The sequence below is a fragment of the Meleagris gallopavo genome, chromosome 13 (assembly GCF_000146605.3).
Source record: "Meleagris gallopavo isolate NT-WF06-2002-E0010 breed Aviagen turkey brand Nicholas breeding stock chromosome 13, Turkey_5.1, whole genome shotgun sequence".
Classification (NCBI taxonomy): domain Eukaryota; kingdom Metazoa; phylum Chordata; class Aves; order Galliformes; family Phasianidae; genus Meleagris; species Meleagris gallopavo.
Genome location: NC_015023.2, coordinates 4,428,506 through 4,451,451, shown reverse-complemented (window position 1 = coordinate 4,451,451; position 22,946 = coordinate 4,428,506). Strand labels below are relative to the sequence as shown.

The following is a 22,946-nucleotide window of genomic DNA, read 5'->3' as shown; positions in this document are numbered from 1 at the left end:
AAAGAAGAAGAAGAAGAAAAAAAAGATTCCCATGCCTATACTAAAAAGTTTAGGAATTCACTCTGCATTTTCCAATTTGATGTGTCTGAAATTCTCTTTGAACAAATTCCAAAATACAAGTTTTTTCTATAGAAATTAGCATAGCAATCACATCAATAATATCACTATCTCTATGGGAATGATAACTGGAGCAGTGGGGGTGTTCTTTATTTCAATTCTTCGTGGATCAACTGATTATATTCTGTCTTCTTTTGAACTTGTTATTGTAAGTCAAGTGATTCTTTATAAGTGACAGCCCTGACAAAGAGACGAGGATGGGAAAGCAGGTCGAAAGGAAGTCGCCATATGGACTTTAAAAAAGGCACTTTTTAAACAAGATAATGGGGAAATGGATGTTGCCTTTTAACCCTGTCAAGGCTGAACATTATTAGCAGTCTCATAAAGGAATAAGCTATACCTTTTTGGTTTAATATCAGATTTCACCTTATGATTTCCGTGACCTAGGGCTTCACAGTTCAACATAGGAGGTGGCTGCACTTCAGACACAAGGGCCAAATCAGGCACCTGGAGTCCTGGCAGGCGTGAGATTTGAGACCATTGCACAAAGAGTTACAGGAGAATGAAAGCTCAGGAAAACCCCATGGTTCTTTTTCCTGAGACAAAGATAAGAATATTGGCTAGAGATAGGTGAAACAGCAACTGACAGCAGAGGAGCTTGAGACATCTCACTGGGATTTCCTGTTCCTTTGGTAAAACTGCCTGATGCTTTTTTAATGACAGCGAGCAAAGTGAACACAAAGAGTGAGGATGAAGACTTTGACTCTGATCCTTGCAAAAATTAATATATTTATCCTCCCCTTTCTGTTCTGGAGGGAACAGAAGTTTATCTCCAGAAATTTCTAAGTGGACAAAGATTAGGAACCATGTTCCAGGAAGCTGAACATAAGTACTAAACCCTCCCTGCGCTGACAGCAGAGCCATGATGTGCTACTGGCAAATGTTCAGTCAATTTTTGTTTGCCCCCAGTCAACAGATGATCATCCAACTCAACTGCAAAGGAAGAACATGCCAACCAAAAGTTTCTCAAAGACTGGAAGAGGAGGCTACTCTGCAAGAAATGGTGCTATCAGAGAAGGACATTTTAAAGAAGACCAACCAAAATGCTTTTTCCCAGGGCATCATAAGCATGGTTATTTGGGCTGCGATAGCCAGCCTTTCCCCAAAATGGAGCCTGATGAAATAATGTATGCTTGTGAGCTGAGTACATCCATAAAATCAAGAATTCCCAAAACTGTGTTGACTCAATGACATGCTTAGGCTTCTATGCGATGTTGGATAGATGGGATTTAGAAGACCTCAGACATGAGCTCAGGAGACTTTGCTCTAACCTTTCTTGGAATTCCTAATGTCCTCAACACCACTAGCACTTCTGTAGTGCCCTCCAGTATTGTTTTCTTCTCCTTTTGCATCCAAAGAAAGATATTTTCTCTACAAAGTTTTCATGTCCTCACAGGTGCAGAGGCTCTACTGTCCATAGCTACTTCTCCAATTTCTCTGGTTGGTTTTATTCCCTTTTGTACCTCGTACCTCTTCTGTGCATAGGCAGGAATACTCTACCTGGTTTAACTTGACAAAAACACTACAGGAAGAAGAACGAAGGAGCAGAAGAAATGTACAATGGTTAACCGTGGGTATCTTCTCAGGCAGCTGAAGCTCTTGGATACAGATGTGTCAAACCTTGAAAAGGAGCATGAGAGAAAATAAGAGCTAAGGGTTTTGGCCAGGCAACATTATCTTTCCTTGTGATTTCCACCTCTGTGAAATGACAGGGCTTCAGAAGCTCTTATTTCAGACAGACATAAATAAAAAGCAAGAAGAACCCAAATCTCACAACTTTGATGAACCCAACAAAAAACTCAGGTGAAAGGAGAGGTGTGAGGAGTATTTTATGAGGCTTTATACAGGGAAGTAACAAAATACAAATAGTCCTACAGTAATTTACACAATGGGTAAGGGAGAAACATTAGCTTTATGTATTTAAATATTTATAAATTGTTTGCTTTATGAGGAAGGATTGAGGTATAATCCTGCCCTTGTTCTTTAAAAGTGTGATCAACATTTCCTCCCTAAAGAGAGGTGATAAGTGGGCATCCTTTTTACAAAGGCTGCAGAAGCCCACTGAAACCTTAGTGCCTTTAGAAGGGGGGTCTCTTTTCCAAGGAAGAGCAGAACATCAGGTCTTTAATATTATAAGGAAAAGCTCACAAAAGGAACCATCTAATAGCAGGGACTTTACATAAGGAATTTCAGAAAACTTACAGTAAATGTTTCAGCAAACTCCGGAACAGGTGGTGCGATCTACATGGCAGTCTGAGCCAGCGAAAACACAAGTCATCCAGCAAGAAAGTCGCTGAAGCATGGTTCAAAAAGACATAAATAAAACACTTTCATAGGAAAAAGGGAAACCCCTTCCAAAATGCTTGTTAAAAACATAGGAGTTTCCTGGGCGAAACCCCAGCAAACTGACAAGGTGGATGAAGGTTTTCCCACTTGTACAGACTGTGTAAAGAAGCTTTCTGGGAAAAGGACCTTGAGATCCCAGTTTTCAAAACAGACCAGAGAGAGAACCCATCTGAGAACAAGCTGTCTATTTCCTAGGGACCACAGCCAAAATAAGTGCCACTGAACAGGTTTGATCAGCAAATATTATGTGTCATCATCGCGGGGATTCAGAGATAGAGGTGATCAGAATTTAGGGGAAAAAAAAAAACCAAATGGAAACAAACGACCTCATTTTTTAGGTGATACATTTGCATCCTCAACTGTATCAGTTAACTGTCACCAAGCCAGATGTCCAAAAGGCTGGTAAGTCCACTAGAAGGCCAGCAATTTATTTCAGCCACTTTTTGTCACAGTCATTGCAACATTTCATCAAATCACAGGCACTAAAAAAGAATATAAGAGGAAGTATGAAGCGGACACCAGGAAGGTGTGGAATGGAAGCATTATCTTGTATGGAGGCACAGATCTCTCTCATAATCCTAGCAACACTGATATTTTTTATTTTTTTCCAAAGCAAGGGTGAAACTGGAATGAAATGGTCCATCCAAGTATTACTGAGACTGACAGGCTGGAGACCTGGCTTTGAAGTTTTCTATGGACAAAATGGTTACCTTTGTATTGTTACTGAATATAAGAATCTAAGCAAAATGGTAAAAAAAAATAAAATAAAATAAAGTGTTTCTTTTTTTTCCTTTCCCAAAGCAAAAAACGTATTTTATATTAAATAGTGAACAATATTCTCAATAGATCCACCTAGTGGAATCGAGTAAATTCTGCTTCCAGAATAAAGACACAGCTTTTATAACCCCATGCAGGACATAATTCTGTCTGTCTCCCATTCAGCACAACAGGGGCTCAGAAATTCTCTGAAAGAGCAAGAATGAAAGGTGCAGTAAGTCTTAGTACATGCAGAAGATAGAAGATGGGGAGACAACTGTTGCTTCAAGATTTAAACTTTAGCATTTAAATTTACATGAGATTAGTACCACAGGTGTATTTTCCCAGCTATAATCATTAGGAATTATGATTGACCCAGAAGAGAACATACTGGAAAAAATATCCAAAGTGATAGCTGAACTTCAAAGTGCGTTGGCACTGACCTTACTCTCACAGCAAATTCACATATAACCTGTTCTCAGAATGTCAGCACTATTTAAAAGAGATTCTATTTGATCTTCTCTCTGAGATCAGAGCCAGGAATGATTCTGGGGGTACGAGTTTCTTCTTATCCAACTAATTTAATAAATATTCTACCTTTTCAACTCCTTCCTCTTGAACTTCTCCAGCTTCTTTCCATCCTGGTCCCAAAGATCAGCCAGCAAGCTCACGGTTCACCCCAGCACTCAGGCTGCTTGCCCCTACTGATGAGCACCAATATGCCACAGTGGTTCCCTGCAGCTCCAGCCTCAGCCCTTGGGTGCTCTCCTCACCACATTTAGGCCTTTGTGCTATCAGAAAGTTTGCAGATAAATGCCTAGAGAAAACAGCTAAACAATGATCTTAAAAATCTGCTGAAAATGTTTATATCTTACCTTTTAAACTATGGTTTCACAATTGAAGCCGCACAACACAGTAATTAAGGTTGTTATACCAATGCTTACCTATAAACAGTGAACTCTGCATACAGGGATGGGGCTACTCGAGGCTGGAAAATATCTTGCTCTTTCTGGGTACCATCAGCAAAGAACACTGTAGTGTGTTTATCATTTGTTGAAAGTTTGTTGATACTCCCCTGTCTGCAGCCGATTAGGTAGATGCCAGTGTCTGGACTGAAATACCCTGTCTTGTGTTGCGAGGGGGATTGGATGAAATCTAGGATATTTCAGAAGGATCTCAGAGATCAGCGATTCATGATAGACCACATGTTCCCATTTTTGGAGCAGTTTCCCCAAAGAATACAGCTGTTTAAGGCAGCACTCCTTGGTAGTGCCACACACAGGCTGCACTGTGAAGTGGCTTTAAAGATGGCGTCTCCATTCTTACCTCAGCACCTGCCCCTGTGCCATCTGCAGCATCCTTGGCCCCAGGCAGCCCCAGGAGGTGGCTGTCCACAGCCAACACCTGCCGTGATGGCCCTGTTGTTCCCCCTGGTTGGGCCATGCTAGGATGCCGCAGCCTGGCACAATGTCCCCAGCACTGGAGCCTCACAGTCAAGGTGGCAGCGCCTCAAAACTGTGGCAGTCAGCAGCCAAGAAACTCTGCCACTGTCCTGGCCACCTGGGAAGGGAGAGAACTGAGAGACAGGTTTTGGGGCAGAGCTTACCCACAGCTTTTTCTCCAAAAGCAGCTATATTCCACCAACCTGAGATGCAGCCCCTCTCACCCAGCAGCTGCAGGAGGCCCAGCCGGCATGGCATGTCCCAGGCCCCCTGCTGCTTCCCATACCCCAGGGATACTACCCTGTGGGTCTCATTTAAAAAAGAAAAAATAACAGTCCTGAAATCCTTATTAGATGGCACTGCTACAGACCCAAAAAGCCGGAATTACATACAGAGAAGAGCACTGTGCCTTTCTAGGTATGCTGGCACGGGACCATAAACATCTTCTAAAGTCCGGTGCCTGAGAGCATGACAAATGACATCCCAACGGGAAGCCCTGCTCTGCCTTCTCTGTCCCCCAGAGAGAACTACCTCACCTCTTCACAGGACACTGAACATCAAAAAGGATGTAAGCGACGTCCCCAGAGAACTGCAGATGCTCTGGGTGTGGGACAGAGGACTGCTCTATGATATGTATTTGAAGAATACGCATCAGTACAAAGTGACACCAGTGCAGAACAGAATATCTGAAAACTGATGAAGTGGAGAGCTCTGTGTAATGCAAAGCACCTGAATGATGTGTGTACACACAAAGATTTGTTCAGCTCTGCTCATATCCAGCCCTCTTGGACAGTTGGATTTGATTTGCCATTTTCCTGCCAAAATATTGTTGCTATACCTCAGCACCTGGCCTTTCTTCAAAGAAAATGCGTATGACTCTCCTGTCCTCATATAAACCAGTCCAGAATATGAGTTCAGGAGAGGTTAAGGGACCTTCCTTAATAACAAACATGTTTCTCATAATTTAAAACCTGAAAAATAAAGACTTGTTGTTTCTCTCTAAATTCCCTCTGTTTCCATAATTTTGTTCATATTTAGCTGTTTCCCTACCTATTTCTATCCACACTTGAAACTAAGACAGCTGCAATCAACCTACCTGCTTCAAATCAGAAGGTCACACGACATGAAGCCAATTAACTCTGTCTGCACAGCCAGCAGAGGGAGGCAAAGAGTATAATTATTTTTGCTTACCTCATTTTAAATGAGATTTTAAGTAACCAAACACAAAACTGATTTCCTAAAAGATAATACTTTAAATGCTTAAAATAGACATTTCCATCTATTTTTTTAACAGCAAACATTATGTAGAAGAACAACTGCACTATGACCTTTATTGTTTCTGTTCTCTCTGCTAAGTTCAAAAGGCTTTAAGGATTTTGGTATTTATTTTCAGTTTTCTCACCTAATGAATTTTTTTTTCCCAGCTACTAATTTTACATCAGAAACGTAGATCTATTTTTTTTTAAAGAATCTATGCATAATCAGATGAAATCATAGGTAATCCATGTCTCTGAAACAACGAGAAAGTAAGACAAAAATGTGGGCATTTTCATCAGATGGTTGAAAACCTGTTCTACTCAAAAAGATGAGAAAGATCTGCTCTCTCTTGAGCATTCACCACCACTCCTTCTCACCGCTTTTCTCCACTCCAAGGAGGAGAAAAATTGTGAACAGAACTGAAATTTCCAAGTTAAAAAAAAAAAAAGGACAATTGGAGAAAAAAATGGCAGTTGTAAGGGAAAAAAGCCTGAAAACCCAGGTATTCTCACATCCTACAAATAAGCAATAATAAAATCAATAACAAAGCCGCAAAAGGTTGTTTCAGTTTTTCAAGCCTGTTTAGGAATTAAAGTCCTAGAGAATTCAAACAAGCTACCCCTTTTTGAAGAATTTTTTAAGTTTAAGCCTCTTTTTTTTTCTTCTTATGCCATTTCATCTTTATGTTGAATTTAAGTTGTAACAGATGCTATATAAGAGTGTCATTTTAGGATATAAATTACAAACTGAAAGAGCCCTCAAGGATCACAAGGCATGAGCATGTATGGCCATGTTGTTTTACACCTCTGTAAGCCAGGACTTGTCATTCTGAAATCCTACAGATGTGCTAACAGCTGCAGAGGTGGGTAAGGACTGGAGCTGCCTGCGTGCTGGAGCCATGCCAAACTAGCATTGCCCGTAGCGCTGCTGAGGGTCGAATGGCTGGGACAGGATGGATCTCACTTCGCAGAGTGGTAACCACTGTATGGGGTAACCAGCCATCCTCATAGAGACAGCTTACATTCAGCTCTAAGCATCCACTGCCAAACTGCCTTTGTGAAAAATGCAGAGTGGGTTTTGTTTTTGTTTGTTGGTTTTGTTTTTTTTTTCCCTAGTGTAGCTAGAAGCAAATCCTCAGAAGCTGACTGATACACCAGACAAAACCTGTGAAACCTTTCTTCTCTGTGAAGAAAGATGACTGTCCTTTAAGGCATCAAAATATCCCTAACACCTTTTCCAAGCTCATAGGCATTTTAAAATTTGCTACACCCTTTCCCATCCTCTGCACCCCATCCATGGACTAGTCAATGTATGATCAAATACATAGGCTTGAGGCACGTCTTCTTTGTGCAAACGGGTCCATGTTACTTCTGCAGTCCATGCTTTGCAAGCATTGTGATGCTATAACTCATTTCCAGAATATGTGTCCCACTGGGCAAAATTTCAGTTACACTAGTGAAAATGTTGAATAAGCCCTTGGAAGCTAAAACTAATCACCACTTTAGAAATCCAAAGGTGATGAGCTTATCTAGTTAATAATAAGCTTTTTAAGAAAAAGTTATCAATCTGTATTTAACCAATAGACAGGAACTGGTTCAAAAAGAGTCTTTCCAATTCATGAGGTAATGAATGCCTATTAAAAAACTATAAATAAGCATTCACCCGAGAGCTTGGAATGGCACTTTGAGAGCCTTCCTGGTCACTCAGGTAAATAATGAGTTTTATATAACCTTTCGGCAAAGATTTTTTGTAAATGAAGAGATGAAATGCAAAAAAGCTTCCAATTAATGTTAAGGTTGGGGTACAAGCCAATGCGTAACTGGGAATTCAGAGTTAAAGCTGGCATTATTGTTCACTCGCATGGTTTTCTGTAAGAGCTCAATGTTGTCTTTACTCTGGCTTGTTTGTGATGGCTTCAATTTAAAATTTTATTTATATATGATGTTTAAGCTGATGACTATTTTGTACATTATCTGCTCACACAGCAAACACTGAAGTCAGTAAGAATTGTAGAGAAGGGCAGGACATCGGCCCCCAACCAATGTGCAGCCAACAGTGAAAATGACTGCAGTACTCTCACCACAGCCCCCATCAAATCTGCAAGCACTGTGCTTGCTTGAATCTTAAGAGAAAAAGACCAAGAAAAAAAATCTGTTATCGCATTCCGTCGATATTTACTACTCTCCTGTAAAGTAACTCTTATCAAATATTTTGAGCTATCTTGATGACTAAGAAAAAATATACCCATAAAGAGGCCCATCAATTATCTTAAAATCAAATAAGCTGGCAACCAGGATATATGACAAAATTAAGAGTAAGCCCTTTCCTGGATAACTGTACAGTCCTCTAAAGAGAATTGTTCATCAGCTGTCCTCAACACCTAACACCTTTGGTTGAGAAGATTAATACAGGTTTCACACCCTGAAGTTAACAAACTTCATTTGTTATGTACTCAGAGAAGAAAATTGTACTACAGGCTCAAGGATCAAAAAGGAAAACTTCTCCCAGTTATAGACATGGCAGTGTTTCACAATAAGAGAGACATCTGAAAAGGCTAAAATGCAAACCAAGAGAGGAAAAAATATATAGTGCTTGGATTCAATAGAGATCTTTTCTGACCCTTGTGATTCTAAAGAAATATATCCTTCCAATTGTTCCATATTGTGTTACAACATATTTTTTCATTTATTAATAATTCAAACATGTTGTTGTTGAAAAAATTATTCACATCATGTGTTCATAGTTTCCATATACATATGTCAAATTTTATTTTGTTTTACCATTATAATCTATGAATGGATTTACCCTTTGTTTCTGTTTTCAAATCTCTGAGGAATGTTTGATTAGGTAGGAGGGTTTGTTTTATGCATTACTTGTTCATCATTGCACAAGTGCACAGGCTAAACAAAGTTGGCATACTTCATACTGATTGGTGGAAACCACATAGTTAAACAGTGTAGTTAATACAGGGGAATGAGTAATTTCTCACCACAGCTAATCAGCTGCACAATAGCTATGTATCAGACACTGCAGCTATATATAAAAAATGCGTTTTAAGGTAGCATGCAGCATACGTGATTATCTGATAGTATCTGTTACAATCATTTCATATTAACATACTTATGTATTTAATAAAAATAATGTTGTGTGCAGCAGTCTGTATACATAACTGGCCAGGATACAAGGGACTATCAGGTAAACTGCAAACACAGGAATGTTCTAGCTGATACACAGTGGAAAATATGTCCAGGTTCATCCAACTTGACCGTGTCAGGTGTAAAAGAAAAGCAAGAGCTCTGAAGATGACAGAACAGTTAATGCTTCATTGAAGAGCTTAAATCAATTGCATAATTCTATAACTATCACTCCATACAACTATAACTAAGAAATAATAAGATAAATACCTTGTACTATTATTTACCATCTGTCTTCTGCATTAATGCTTTTCCGTCCCTTTGTAAGGAGCTGTACATTATTATGACTTCCATTCCCGAAGAACATATTTTTAACAGTTCAGAATGCTGTCTCTCCATTAGAAAACGAAGTTGAGTTCAGTAGGAGTTAACATTAACAATTCAAGAGCCTGTAGAAGAAATTAGAAACATGAGCCCTCCATAATGATGATAAAATCAAACTGGCAAATAAATGTATTCTCAAATTTCATAGTAAGAAAATGGATGAATATATGCAACTAAAATGGTCTCTTAAATTTCAAGTGCAAGGCCAGGATTCTCAAGAACTTGCTCCTACACAGAAGAAGCTGAATTAGAAATCTATTGAGTAATCTTACTAGCGCATATCTGCACTTGTAAAGCAAACTTCATGAAGTCCACAATTTCACCCTCCCAGACTAATCCAAAGACCACTGGGATCTACTCCTCTGAATTTGATGAGTTTGGAATCAAGCCTTTTGAAGATAAGGAATGAGCTTGAAACAAAATGATGCCATAAATCAGAATGAGTGGTAAAGAATTAAGCAGAACAAAATACAGCTTTCTGTTGTACTTTATACCAGGGTTATAACATAAAACAAAACAACACAACTATTGATGTATAAATAGTATACAGAAAAAGATACGTTAATATTTGTGCTATTAAGGAATTAGTGAAATCGCAGAGCTTCACTTTCTTAAAAAATACAGGCTCTATTTTGATATCCACATTTAAGGAAACACTTTGGTTCTGATAAAACTAAGTGGATAATTAAAAATTATAATATTAATTGTACTCTTAACACAGATAAGTAAACTTGGCAAGAAAGTTTTAATGAGTTAAAGTGAAAAGGCAACGTCTAAATTAACTGAGTAAATTGGCAAAGAGAAACGTATTGTATATACTGACCCCTTTAGCTTGTTTCAAATGTCTGAATTTGAATTACATAGATTAGTTTTCATTACACAGTATATTAAATTATAGGGGATAGAAGAAGTCCTCTCAGAATCTGCTTTCTAGGACAGGTAACAGTGCTTACAAATTCATTGTCTCATAATATTTTATTAAAATGCCTTGAAATCTGTAGATTCTCTGAAGCTCCAGCTACTAGATTATCTTCAGAAAGTCAACATAAAAAGACGCAATGATGACCACACTGATCTTTGTTAAAACGCAAACAGCTCCACTGAATATTTTGGCTTTGGGAATTCCCAGTTCTCTGCAATACATCAGCTCTCACACCACACATCTACCATGTATGACCATCCAAAAGTGCATGGAAGTCTACACACAAATGCACAAATACCTCAGATACATATGCATTTAACAGCCAGACTGGAGAGGCTGAAATTGTTGACCTGCTATCATCCGAAAATACGCTGCATGCTTATAAAAAGTGCCTGGCATATCCCTTAACAACTTTTGGATGAAATAATTTACTGCCGAGTTTTGACTGAAATAACTGTGAAATAAAAGCCGGCATAGATGCATGCTCCACAGGGTATTGTTTGACTATATCAGTTTTTAATGTATCTTTCACTTAAATCGAAGGTCCAAATACTAAATTTAGCACACAGGGGCATCGAGAGAATTTGTGACATTCTTCAGCGTGCTCGGTCCATAAACTAATGACTGCATAGAACTGATCTCAATATTTAGTTTTCCATTTGTGATAAATACAATATTGATATTTTATTTAACTACTTCGCTACATCATACACATGAAAAATTAACAAAGTAGAAATTGCTCGCCCAGAAACATACTGCAACAAATATTGGGATTATGTATATAATTAAGAAACAGGCATTGCAGAAGACCATTATATATCATGATTTAGAAGTTCAGATCTTTCAGCTCCTACTAAATACTGTTAAGCACCAAGAAGTTCTGAGCCAGAACCAGCTGAAAACAATGGAAAGATTTCCATTGGTTTTAATAAGCAATGAATCAAACCCATAAAAACGAGCCAAGCTAGTAAACGTGCTGTTGCTCAGAGTTGCTTCTAAATAAATATATAAATGGCAGCTCTCACCCAGAGATGCACTGCCTCTCCTTCCTTGGTACCCAGTGGAGGAAGACCAGTTCATGCCCATCAGCAGGCCCACATAATGCCTGCAGCAGAGAAAACTTTGCTATTTGAAAGAAGAGATTTTTTGTACAAGTTCATCTGTAGGCAGCCTGAAAAAGACAGAGACATTTCAGATTTATAAGGTGAAGGTGCATTCTCCATCTGCATTGTGGGTGGCTAAGGTGCCCCACAGGGAGACCCAAGGACTCACTTAAAGAACAAGAAAGAAGTGTTATCACGAGCACATCCAAGTCATAAAGGGGAACGAGCAGACTGGGGAGCTTTCTGCTGTTCAGTCAATATACCGTGAAGTATCAAAAATCTCTTTTACATGCTTTTTTCCACCTCCCTTCTGAAAAGGACCAGAATTACAACCACAAAGCTAATAACTTGCTACGAACAGTGGTATTTGTTGAGGCATGCAGTTTCCAAATGGGAATTTGGACTTGTTTTTATTCTTCACTTAACACTTCCCCTGCCCTGCACAGACGTTGGCTCTGGTGGCGTTCCCACAATGACAACACACGGAAAGCACATGGCCTAATAACTCCGACTTTAACAGGCCCATGGCTTCTAACAATGCAATTGCAGAGGAATTTGCCCTAAACAAAGCCTAAGGACAGAAGCGCCCATCACAGTTAGCAGCAATTACTGTCTCCTCAGACGGCTACGTGCCTTAACTGCAGCCAGAGGGATCACGCCTGGCGGGGGCAGAGGGACACCTGCGTGCCACGGTCTCCAGGCATCACAGGCAGTGGTCTATGAGACAGGCTCTGAGTCTCTGCCTCCCAGAAAGGCTCCTACAGCACAGCTGAAGCAGCAGGGGAGAAGCACTGAGGAGAACCCACAAGAATTTAATCTATTAGAATTATTCCCACTTGTCCTGTTGTGACCCACATACGAAGGCTTTGGACAAAGCACATCTCACAGCTCAAGCAAGGGCAATGGTGTAATGGCTCAGCGTAGTGCTTCCTTGAGCTGCCCCCTGTGGGTCTGGGCACATCATTGAGCTGCCACCAGCCAGCCAAGGGCAGCCACCAAGGGGCTCTGTGTTTCCCCTGGGCCTGCACGCCATCCCAGTCTTCCTCCTGCCCCAGGGCAGTGCCAGGCCATTACCAACAGTACTGACTGCCTTGATAGCAGGGCGGCACCAAATATAACAAACGCAGTATTTGAACAAGGGAATGTGTGCTTTGTGACATAAGTGAATGATTTTCAAAAGGGAAAAGAACTAAAGCACATTTTCACTTTGTGCTTTATGACACCTACAGTATCTTGGCCCAACAAATTAAGATTGACATTTAAGAATTACAAAGAAGCTTCTTTTTGCTGTCAGTGCAAGCCCAGGGCATCTATCACTGCAGTGAGCAGAGCGCACACGCTGAGGGGAGGAGAGATCTTAAAGGTTTGTGCATAAACCTTGTCTACAGATAGGCTGGGGAAAGACGAAGAGCCACATCCTGTTAAAGTCGCAGTCACCACTTCCAAAGTCACAAATCAAGTGCATTTGGTCTTTGCATCAGAGCTAAGTTGTAATAATAAGCCATAAGGAGAAAACAAAAAGAGGAAAAAGATGCTGCTTCTGAACTTACTGTATCATCAGAAACCTCTTAACTCCATCTAAGAGGCAACCTAAGGGTATCAAGCTTAAAAAGCACGGAATCAATAAAAAGTCATTAAAAATCAATGTATGAACTGGTTTGCATGCCCTCAGCCACCACTCCTAGGCACTAATGCTCTAATAATTCTAAATTGATATGCACAGAATATGCCAATTTAAATTTATTGGAGTACTTCAAATTTTTAAGTGCTTAACTTTGGAAAAGATCGGCTTTATGGGGCCAAAGCCGTGAAGAATGATCAGAAATGTTTAGAATGCCTTACATTTTCACTAATTTGAAAGAGATTAAAGGAGTAGACTTATGAAATTAAGAATGATTTAAAAATCATTGGATCACTTCAAATTGCCAGAAATGCTTGCATCGCAAATAATATTGGTAGTTAGCACACGTGCAATGAAAGGGGCCTGTTCAATGCCCAAATGAAATCTCCAATAGCATCAGACAGCCTTATGCATATACCAAAGAGATAGGGAATCATCACTGCATAATACATGCAGGACTTTCAATGGCGTGACAAACTTGCCACCCAGAACCCCCCCAGTCCTTCCAGATTAAACCACTTCCAAAATGTATCATGATTTGAAATTGACTCTCTGGTTAGAAATTCAAGTTGATATTTATTCTATTTCTGGTAGACAATAAAGAAGACTGCTCTGCAAACACCTGGAAATACACAGAAATCCACACTGAAGGGCGTGGTGCTAGACGTGGAGCTGAGAGGGAGGGTGCAAAGTCAGATGCATGGAGAATCATGACCCCTCAGAAGTCCTGACCTGCCCTTTGTGCTCTTCCTGCTGCAAGATTTTGCCCTTGGTTTTAGAATGCTTCTACCACTTCTACTGATGCTAAGGTAATCCCATATGCCAAAGTCGAGCCAAGGAAGGTTTGGTATCACAGTGCCTCCTGTGCTTCTTAAAAGCAAATGCATGGCTGCAGCTCCTTTTTCTTCATATTCTCTCCTGGAAAATATACCTAGAGGGGAAAATGTAAGAAGTGATATTAACAGCTCAGTACAGCCAAGAAAAATGCTAGAGAAATTGAGGCATTAAAAAGGGTTAAGGTAAAATAATAAACTGTTATTAAGCCTATTAACAGTTTTAAAATATCATTGTTTATGGCATGATAGAGCTTGGCTTTTTACGGGTGTTTCATTTGTATATTTTACTTATTCCGCTATTATTTAACAATGCCATGAATCTCTGCTTTAAGCCCCCTTAGTAAAGCACTGATTTAATCTGAATCTGCTAACCCTACTTATAAAATAACGTTGCAACCAAACAGAGGTTAACATTTCATAACTTCCAACTGCAAGCATAGAGGCTAAAATTTTACGAGAGTCCTCAAAAATAATACCCACTTTATTAAGTATAAAATACACGGAATTAATCTCAGGTCTTCATTGGATATTTGTGCAGAAGGGATGCAAACAGACGCCCTACTTTGCTGCCACAGGACGACCACGCTGTGACCCAGCACAGGCATCACATTCAGGGCTCCGTGCTGCTTGAATGACCAAGACATGTCAGAGCCGTCTTTCATTAATGTTACAAAAATGCTGGCAGGAGTAAGCAAGCAACACTTCATGGATTTGGGTTTATAATTTCACTTCCTCTCAACACTATTACTTATTGCTGCTTCCCTGTGATTCTTTTCTACAAATTAACTTGCACTTGGTATATCTTAGTTGAGGAAAGAAGGGAGGAAAAAAAAAAACAACTTTTATCCAGTGAGACACTTTATCAAGAAAATTCTACAAGAAATTGGTTGTTACCTGCGGATAACAACTGGTTTGTTAGTTAATGGCTAGAGGCAAAGCCAAGGCCAGTTAATGCTCCAGCTGTCCAGTCATTAACTGCAGTAAAGACTGATTTTGAGGAGGTTATTGCCGTGATAAAATATCCTCAAAAGATTATAACAGCAATAGTGTACAGAGAAAAAAAGTATTAGTGGCTATAGTGTGACTGAATGGCTGCATTTGAAAAATTGGTCATTCCCTGGCGGTTCATAACCGATTTTCCACCAGTCAAAAAGCAAGTTGTGCTCTGTTAGGTTTATTGTACAAGGCAATAAAAATATTGGCCAGGTTAAATTGTCAGCGTGTTATGACATTAACCATTCTTTTACTGTGCTTAATTTAAGTGTTACTATGATTCATTACAGAAAGAAACTGTCCTTTGCAAGTAAACAGGCATTTCAGCACTGAGAACAGATAGCAATAATAAATCTGAATGCAAAATTAAATTTCAGTTGATGGTTTCCACCGATTCATAATTATTACCTTTTTTCTTTCTTCTTTCTAGAAATACTTCAGAATTCTTGGCTATTTAGTTTGCAAGATTGTCTTCCAAAGTTTGCATTATTGATGTGATGCCTGGCAGCAGTACTCTAGTTAAGAGAGTGACAGCACTTCCATTAAGAAACCTTTTTGATGGTTAAGTTGGCCATCAAAGTCGCCTTGTGCTTCATTTGGCATGCAGATTCTCAGACCACAGTGCAGATCCAGACCACGGGAGCTGTTCCTCTCTCATATGCTGGGTAAAGGCAAAACTGCACACACAAAAATGCGTGCACACAATTTCTGTGCACGTGATTCTATAAATCTGGACCTGTTTGTATTAAATTACAGGAAAATATGCAAAGTCCTACAGATTCCTATGTTAATTTGCATGCTTTTATCATAAAGGCTATGTGCTATCACAGTAATCTTAATATACATTGACAGACTACACCATAACCACTCCAAAAAGCCATTAGGGTTTATTTTATAAATGTATAATAAGAATTCTAGGCATATTCAGCACTGCACAATTCAATTTTTTATTATTATTATTATTATTCACTGACACCTGTAACAGGAATGGAGCCATTGAACCTACATGGCTAGAGCATCGGACCAAGGTTCTGAGCACAACCTGAAGCAGTTAGGCTGACAGTTTTCCCTGAAATGTAACGGTTGCCTAATTGCCAGGCATTGCTCTGAAGATTCCTGTTGAAACGATCCAATGAATGCATTTCACTGTGATGTGTGGACATCACTGGCATCCTGGCTGCAGGAAAACAACACTATTTAAGCTCTCCAGGGGTTTTTACCATAGTTCCCATTTCACTCTTGCTGCAGGAACACCTGACTGCCACCACAGCCTGCCCACTGCAGTGAAGGGCTTTGCAGGCACAGCAATGGTTCAACCCATCCTGCCAGCCAGGGCTTTGTGGGAAGCTCCAAGCAGTCCCTTGCCACATGGCTCATGTACACTGTAACATTACATCCCAGAGTCTTCCACAGATAAGGCTGCCTTCGATTTTCTTGTTATTCTTAAGGGACTGCTAATGTTAAACGCTTATTTTTTTTAAATATTAGCATCCTCAAGAGAGAGCAAATCATTAGCTTTTTTTGCTGAACTGAACAATTACATTAAATGATTATGTCCACACTGTTAAAGGTAGTGTCAGAGCAGCCTCCATCAGAACCCTCTACATCAGCACCCTACAGACATGTGCCAACACTTCTTTCAGAACACACAGAAAGCAGAAGTGAGCGCATCAAAATAACCAAGGTCTATGCAGGTACCAGCAGGCTGTAACTTCTGAAAGCCAGGACCTGGAATCAGTGAAGCTCTCTTCATGAGGCTGAAACATTTGTCAGATTTATGTGACAACACAATGATAACTAAAAGCTTCTGTGTGTACATCCACAAATACACATGCGTATTATATACGTATACACAAATATATTTATGTGTGGGTGTGCATATCACACAATCACAGAATTGCAGGGGTTGGAAGAGACTTCTAGAGATCATCAAGTCCAACACCCCGGCTAAAGCAGTTCCCTACATATGTACAACACGCATCCATTATGTACAGGATACACACGTGCACACCCACTGATATACATTCAGGAGTAGACAGAGATCCCTAAGTACTCAACAAATGCAATGCCACTTAAATCACAGGAGCACTTTTGCACAGAGGGCGAGCTGACTTGTCCAATGCCATCCAGCACCTCAAGGAAGAAGCCAAGAACAGCCCATCTGAGCTGCAGTTCAGACTTCTGGCCTGTTCAGGCTAAACCTGTACCATGCCTCATGCTGCCAACCACATCCTTCCCTTAAAGTACAGCCAGGAACAGCTCAGCTCTGGTATAAGCCATGCTACCATGTATAATCAGGCACATAGTCCATGAATGAAATATGTGTCTTATAATTAGGTCCACACAAATGTTGAAACTTCAAAATACAGTTTAGAAGGGTTTCCAGTACATCTGATGCCACAGGCATTGCAGCTCTGCTTCTGGACTTACCAGCTGCTGCTCCAAGGCTAGGGCCAACTGTTGCTGCCAAAGGACACTCAGATGATGTGCAGAACTGGAACACGGAGAAAAGTTATTTGTCATCTTTGATGTTGGGACTTCAAGGGAAGTGTAGGCTCCTCTCCCAGCCACCAGCATGCTCAGACATCATTCCCTACCTTGATGTCTGCCTTGCTCTTGCTATGGCTTGATTTTAGACCTCGGTTGTTGGCTTATAAACACAGTACACTAAACCACTTCTCAGAATGGGGAGTGCACAAGTATCTTTATGTATCTGTTCTCTATCGAACTCCAACCTATTCCAGATGAAGTTATTAATGGATTATTTGATTTCGTTTTTTTTAATCTTAAAAGGTCGTATTTAAGAGTAAGTGATTCCAGAGGGCTTCTAGATGATTTGCCATGATTTCAGTGCCGACAACATACAGGCACTTCTAGTGTGAAGGGCAAAAGCCTTCAGGGCAGGAACCATCATGTTCAACATTGCAAAGAATGGAGATTTTTGTACAGAGATACCAAGATCAGCTTTTATGTTACCGAAAAGGTACAAGAATTCTTATATAGAAGTTCAGTATCTGCTCTGTTTTACTGCTGGAATTTCAGCAACGTTTTAAGTAATTTTGGAATGGAGGGGTAAGGAAAGAGGACAGCAGGCTCCCTCTCAAAATCCTCATAGTCCATTCTGACACGTTCTGATACCACGGCCAGAACAGATAAACTTTTGGCCCTTTATAACACCATTTGAGCTTCTGCAGATTCACCCACAAAACCATAAAAGACTCAGGCATTTCTGCATCCACATCTTCCTCTCTGCACTGGAAAAGCGCAGGATGCCAGTCCTGGTGGCACTGGTTAGTGATTTCTTGCAACAGCCATTTCGTTTCTAGAATAGGAATCCCCATGCCCCCAGTAGTGAGACACTACGCACTCTCCATTTCCAAACACGGACAGCAACAGTGCTGCTCTCCTCATCATCTGCGCTATTCAAACAATTTATGCTGCCCACCAGCGAAGACTCTTTTTCTCAAAATACTTTGTGAAATCTGTATTGGACATAAACTCTTGCAGTCCTTTTCTATTGTCAAGTGAAAAGAGCAGTCAGGCTCATAGTCAAAATCACCTTCAGCCAAACCCCTACAGTCAGACATGTGCATCATAGTGGATTTTGGATTGATGAACCACTGTATTTTAGCTTTTCTGCCAAAGCAACATGGGTCTCATCAGCAGGAAAGAGACTGGAACGAGACAGAGATGAGAGGCAGCACAACGCTCTACACCTATGCAAGGGCTGCCAAGAGGGAAGAGGGCACCCTCTTGAAGGGCAAAGACACAGATGTATCTGAAGGACAGGCAGGAGAGGAGAAAGGAGGCAGTGCTCAGGAAGGCATGCTAACAGGGAGTGCTTCTGGAGTTTCTTGTGGATAAAAAAAGGCAGCAAGGACACAGCAAAAACATGGCCACAATTTATCATGCAGACTCTTAGGCAGTAGAACCATCTTAATCAGTCTTCTAGCACATGACACAGAGACTACTGTCCCTTCAGGTGAACAGTCTGGAGGACAGCAAGCACTGGGGGAGCACTCACACAGCAGCTCCTGTTTTTGACAAGCATCCACATTATCTGAGCTGTAACCCCTGCGATCATGCTTCCACAGGATAACAGCCTCCAGCCCGCAGCTCCATGACTTGCTGGCTTCCTTCCCATCTCACCAACCATTCAACAGTAGTGCTCCCCTCCTCAGGCCCGATCCTGGAGCACCTTCCCATGTCCGAAGCCCTGCCAGCACCCGGCTACCACCTACACACACCCCATGGTTCTCAGCCCACGCAGTTGTGCCCACCAACATCCAGCAGTACAGCCAAGGGATTAAAGAGAAGTGCGCATACTGGCTTATTATTGTGTCTTTCAGGTTCAGAGGAATTTAGCTTTAGTACATGCTATGCTTTTACATGCATGCACACAGCACATGTACATGCACTGTATACACATATTTGTAGGGAGAGAGATTTAAGACTAAGAACTTACTTGAAACTTTCTCGATTTAAGACTTAAAGAGTTTAAGCCAGATTTATTTTGGGTGACAAGTATGTCTTACATCTAAGGGATAAATATTTTCTCCTATTTTAACAACATCTCTTCCCTTTGATTTTCTCACTCTTGTTGTATTTAACTAATAGAGTACAAATACCAAAACAATGGAATATCCAGGATTAACTCAGCAAATGCCATTAGATTTTGTGCAAGCATAGTACAGAGATGGCACAAAAAACTTTGGATTCTTAAGGATCATTTCAAGTGATTCTTCTTGAAAACTAAGGGATTTTTATTACTTGAAAAATTCAATATATTTCATAGAGTCATTACATTTTGTACAGTTCTGAAATAATGCCAATTTTGCAACTTAATTTGTTAAAATGATAATAAATGAGAAGGCTGTCACTTGACAGAGAAAAAAATAGCTCTTTTTTCTGTTATCTGTCTTGCTGTAAGGTTAATTCTTTATATTTTATATTTAAATTAATTCGGATTTTTTTCATAATATGGGGCTTACCATGTTATGGAATTAGTAAAGAAATGAGCAAAAAGACAGGAAGAGAATGAAGGGGAGGGAAAAGGGTAGGAAGAGATCAATTAAATATATATATTATTTTTCAAAATCAGATACGCACATATTTCAGTTTGGAGAACATATGCTGCTCTTGATGTGGATCCAAAACTGAAGCCGTGCATTGAACAAAATAAAACCAGGTCTGTAATTATTAGCAGAGACATATTTGTGAGGGTCATTTCCTGTAGAAAATGCCACTTCTATTTTCTTTCACGTATCCTACTAGGATCCCCTTAGCACAGAAGAAAAGCAAGAGACAAGTTTACTGCTTGAGTCTAAATAATAAGCTATAACCAGCACCGCATTTTTTATCAACTACTATGCATCATAGGGGGCACATGGCCTGTCATAATGGCTGCAGGACTTTTCCCTTTGTATTGGCTCTGTTCACAGTTTTCAGTGGGTGCTTGAAAGAAGCCAAAGTTGGCCAATGGATGCAAGCTATAATAGCTTTTTGGATTGGATGAAAATAAAGAAATCTGAATAAAGCATGAAGGCATCAGATGGTGAACACTGTGAGTGAGGTGAGGAGATATCATTTCCCACTAGACTACAAAATTATTTAAGCTCTATTAGCAGGATGCACATAGACATTATAACCTGCAGGGATGACAAAGTATATGATGATAGGGAGGAATAAGGCTTGCACTTTTTCCATATATAACTACAGAAAACGAGAATATCTTGCAAGAAAGCTGATGGTTCTGTTCTGGTTGGTTGAGAACCGTTAGCCTTCTCACTCTGGGAAATACAGTTTGCACCAGGGCTAAAAAAACGAGGAGGCACAATCAGCTTAGCAGAGAATCAAAAGAAAATTTGTTACTTGGAGTACCTACAAATTTAGTGTAGGGATTGAGGAAAAACAATGAGAAAGCCAGTATTTCCTAAAAAACTCTTATCAGGGTAAGTAAAGAGATGTACTCAATGTTACGGGTTCAGACAACCAGAGAGGTTGAGGAGTCTTCTCCTTGGAGATCTTCAGAAGCTGCCTGGACGTGCTCCTGGGCACCCTGCTCTGTAGGTCCCTGATGGAACATGGGTTGAACCAGTGGTACCCAGAGGTCATTGCCAACCTCAGCCATTCTGTGATTCTGTCGTACATTTGCCTCAAGCATCTTGGCTTCAACAAGAGAAAAAAGGTTCACACACTCTGAAGAGACATAAACATTTCCTTCTGCATGATGGTTTGATCCGCAGGGCTGAACAGAGCCCAGAAGAATCCCTGCTACTCCAAGGATATATTTACGTCAGCACAGGAGAGCTCTTTCACTGATGAAAATTCTCTAATGGAACCAAAATCAGAAAAGAACACTTGTGATATATTCAGATTGCCCCAGAAATTGGGAAAACAGATCTTTAAAAGGTAAAGACTTTTAAATGGCCATCAGACTGTTTTTAAACTTTCTAAACTGCAATTTAATATTATTTACATTATGGAAAAACCCACAGCCCCCGTAGGCTCAGGGGGACACTGCATTAGTCATGGTACAAATACATAAAAAGACATGACCCCTGCCCCAGAGAACTTTTTATCAGCCCCTAATTAACCTCTTCTTGATCCTTGAAGCCAGAATAATCAATGGGTCTCTACTCTGAGTTTTAAATATATTCAGCTGGGGAAGAGGAGAACCTATAGAAAAAATATTTAAAAAAATATGACTTCTAAATTACCTTCTACATGAGACAGCACTCTAACAAACAATACTAGGTCTGCCAAATCACTCCCGCTCTAAATAACCAACTCTCTTTGTACAGCATCTGCTGTTTGAAAGGGCTTTCATTTGTTTTTACTATTATGAATAGTCAAGAATTCAATATCACGTGAATAGGAAGCTTCTAGAAAACTTAAACATGTTTCATTGTGACTCGATGAATGGGTGACTGTTGCATTGTTATAAAATATATTAATAAACTAGAAAGATCTAACTTCACTGCTATTAACCCTCATGCACAGGGTTGAGCAGGAATATTCTCCACCCCGCAGAATACGTCTATTGACATTCTGGCTCAAAAAGCCCAGATTTTCAGAAGGCCCATTGACTCTCAGCACAAATTCAAATCTTATCTAACCTTAAGCACATTTGAACATCAAAATTCCAAACTCATCTCTATACAAACAGTGTATCTAAATCCAAATTGAATCACTAGAACCCCCTATGGCTGTTTAACCCATCGTGCCTTCCTCTACTTTCCGTTGTAATCTAAGGATTGCTTTTGTTTGAGGAAAGGAGGCAAGAAAACACTCCTCACGAGCACTCTCAGCAGTTCGGCAGGAGGACAGAGTCGGCTGTGTGCATTGCTGGATGAGTACTTTGGAAGCTTAGCACAGGAGAAATAGGATGACATTAAGGGCAGTGACTGGGTAAGTATAAGAACAGGTATGAAAAGAGAGAGGTGGTGTAATTAAGGTAGGAAGTGAAGTAGTGGTGCCCAATGGATTTTAGATAATAGATGTCATTAAGGGTGATTCAGAAGATTGAATTGTACAACACAAATCAGTGTGGAAGCTGTGGAACAAACCAAGTAAGGAGAAGCATCACTTCTCTACTTACGGTAGAGAAGTGTTGGTGTGCTTTGTGCACTGCCATCTCTGAAAGGGACTGAGCTAACAAGAGAGATGATTAGTTTTCTAGGGGCAGAGGTTAAGGATGTTAGCGAGAGGGTTGATATGTTATAGTCAAGAGAACTGGGAATGAATCCTGTATTTGTGCATGTGGAAATTAAATGATAACAGAAAGGCAGTGAGAGATGTTTCAAAAGAGGTTGGGACTTGAAAGGAGAGAGAAAACTGCATTTTTTTTTTTTTTACTATGGTATTTCTTTCTAAAAATTGCTAAGTAAATCTTGGCAAACTTGTCACACAAGTGGCTTTTTGGCTGGCACCATATACAAACGTTAGATTAAGACATTGAAATCTAACTGGCTACAGCTTTGAGTTGCAGCAAGATATTGCAGAGAAAGCTGGGGGGCACAGGGACAGGCAGCAC

At 40.1% G+C, this 22,946-nt stretch overlaps 1 protein-coding gene and 1 long non-coding RNA gene across 2 annotated transcripts in view; both read right to left on the bottom strand.

The window, feature by feature from the left end:
• Positions 1–4,662, bottom strand: part of LOC104913009 (unconventional prefoldin RPB5 interactor 1-like) — a 20,575-nt gene extending 15,913 nt beyond the window's left edge. The window contains exon 1 of the mRNA XM_031555394.1: positions 4,546–4,662. Within this exon, the coding sequence (XP_031411254.1) occupies positions 4,546–4,662 (117 nt within the window). The remainder of the gene's footprint in view (positions 1–4,545) is intronic.
• An 8,708-nt stretch (positions 4,663–13,370) lies between these two features.
• Positions 13,371–22,946, bottom strand: part of LOC109369769 — a 46,914-nt gene continuing 37,338 nt past the window's right edge. The window contains exon 3 of the long non-coding RNA XR_004161175.1: positions 13,371–14,013. This is a non-coding gene — a long non-coding RNA (uncharacterized LOC109369769). The remainder of the gene's footprint in view (positions 14,014–22,946) is intronic.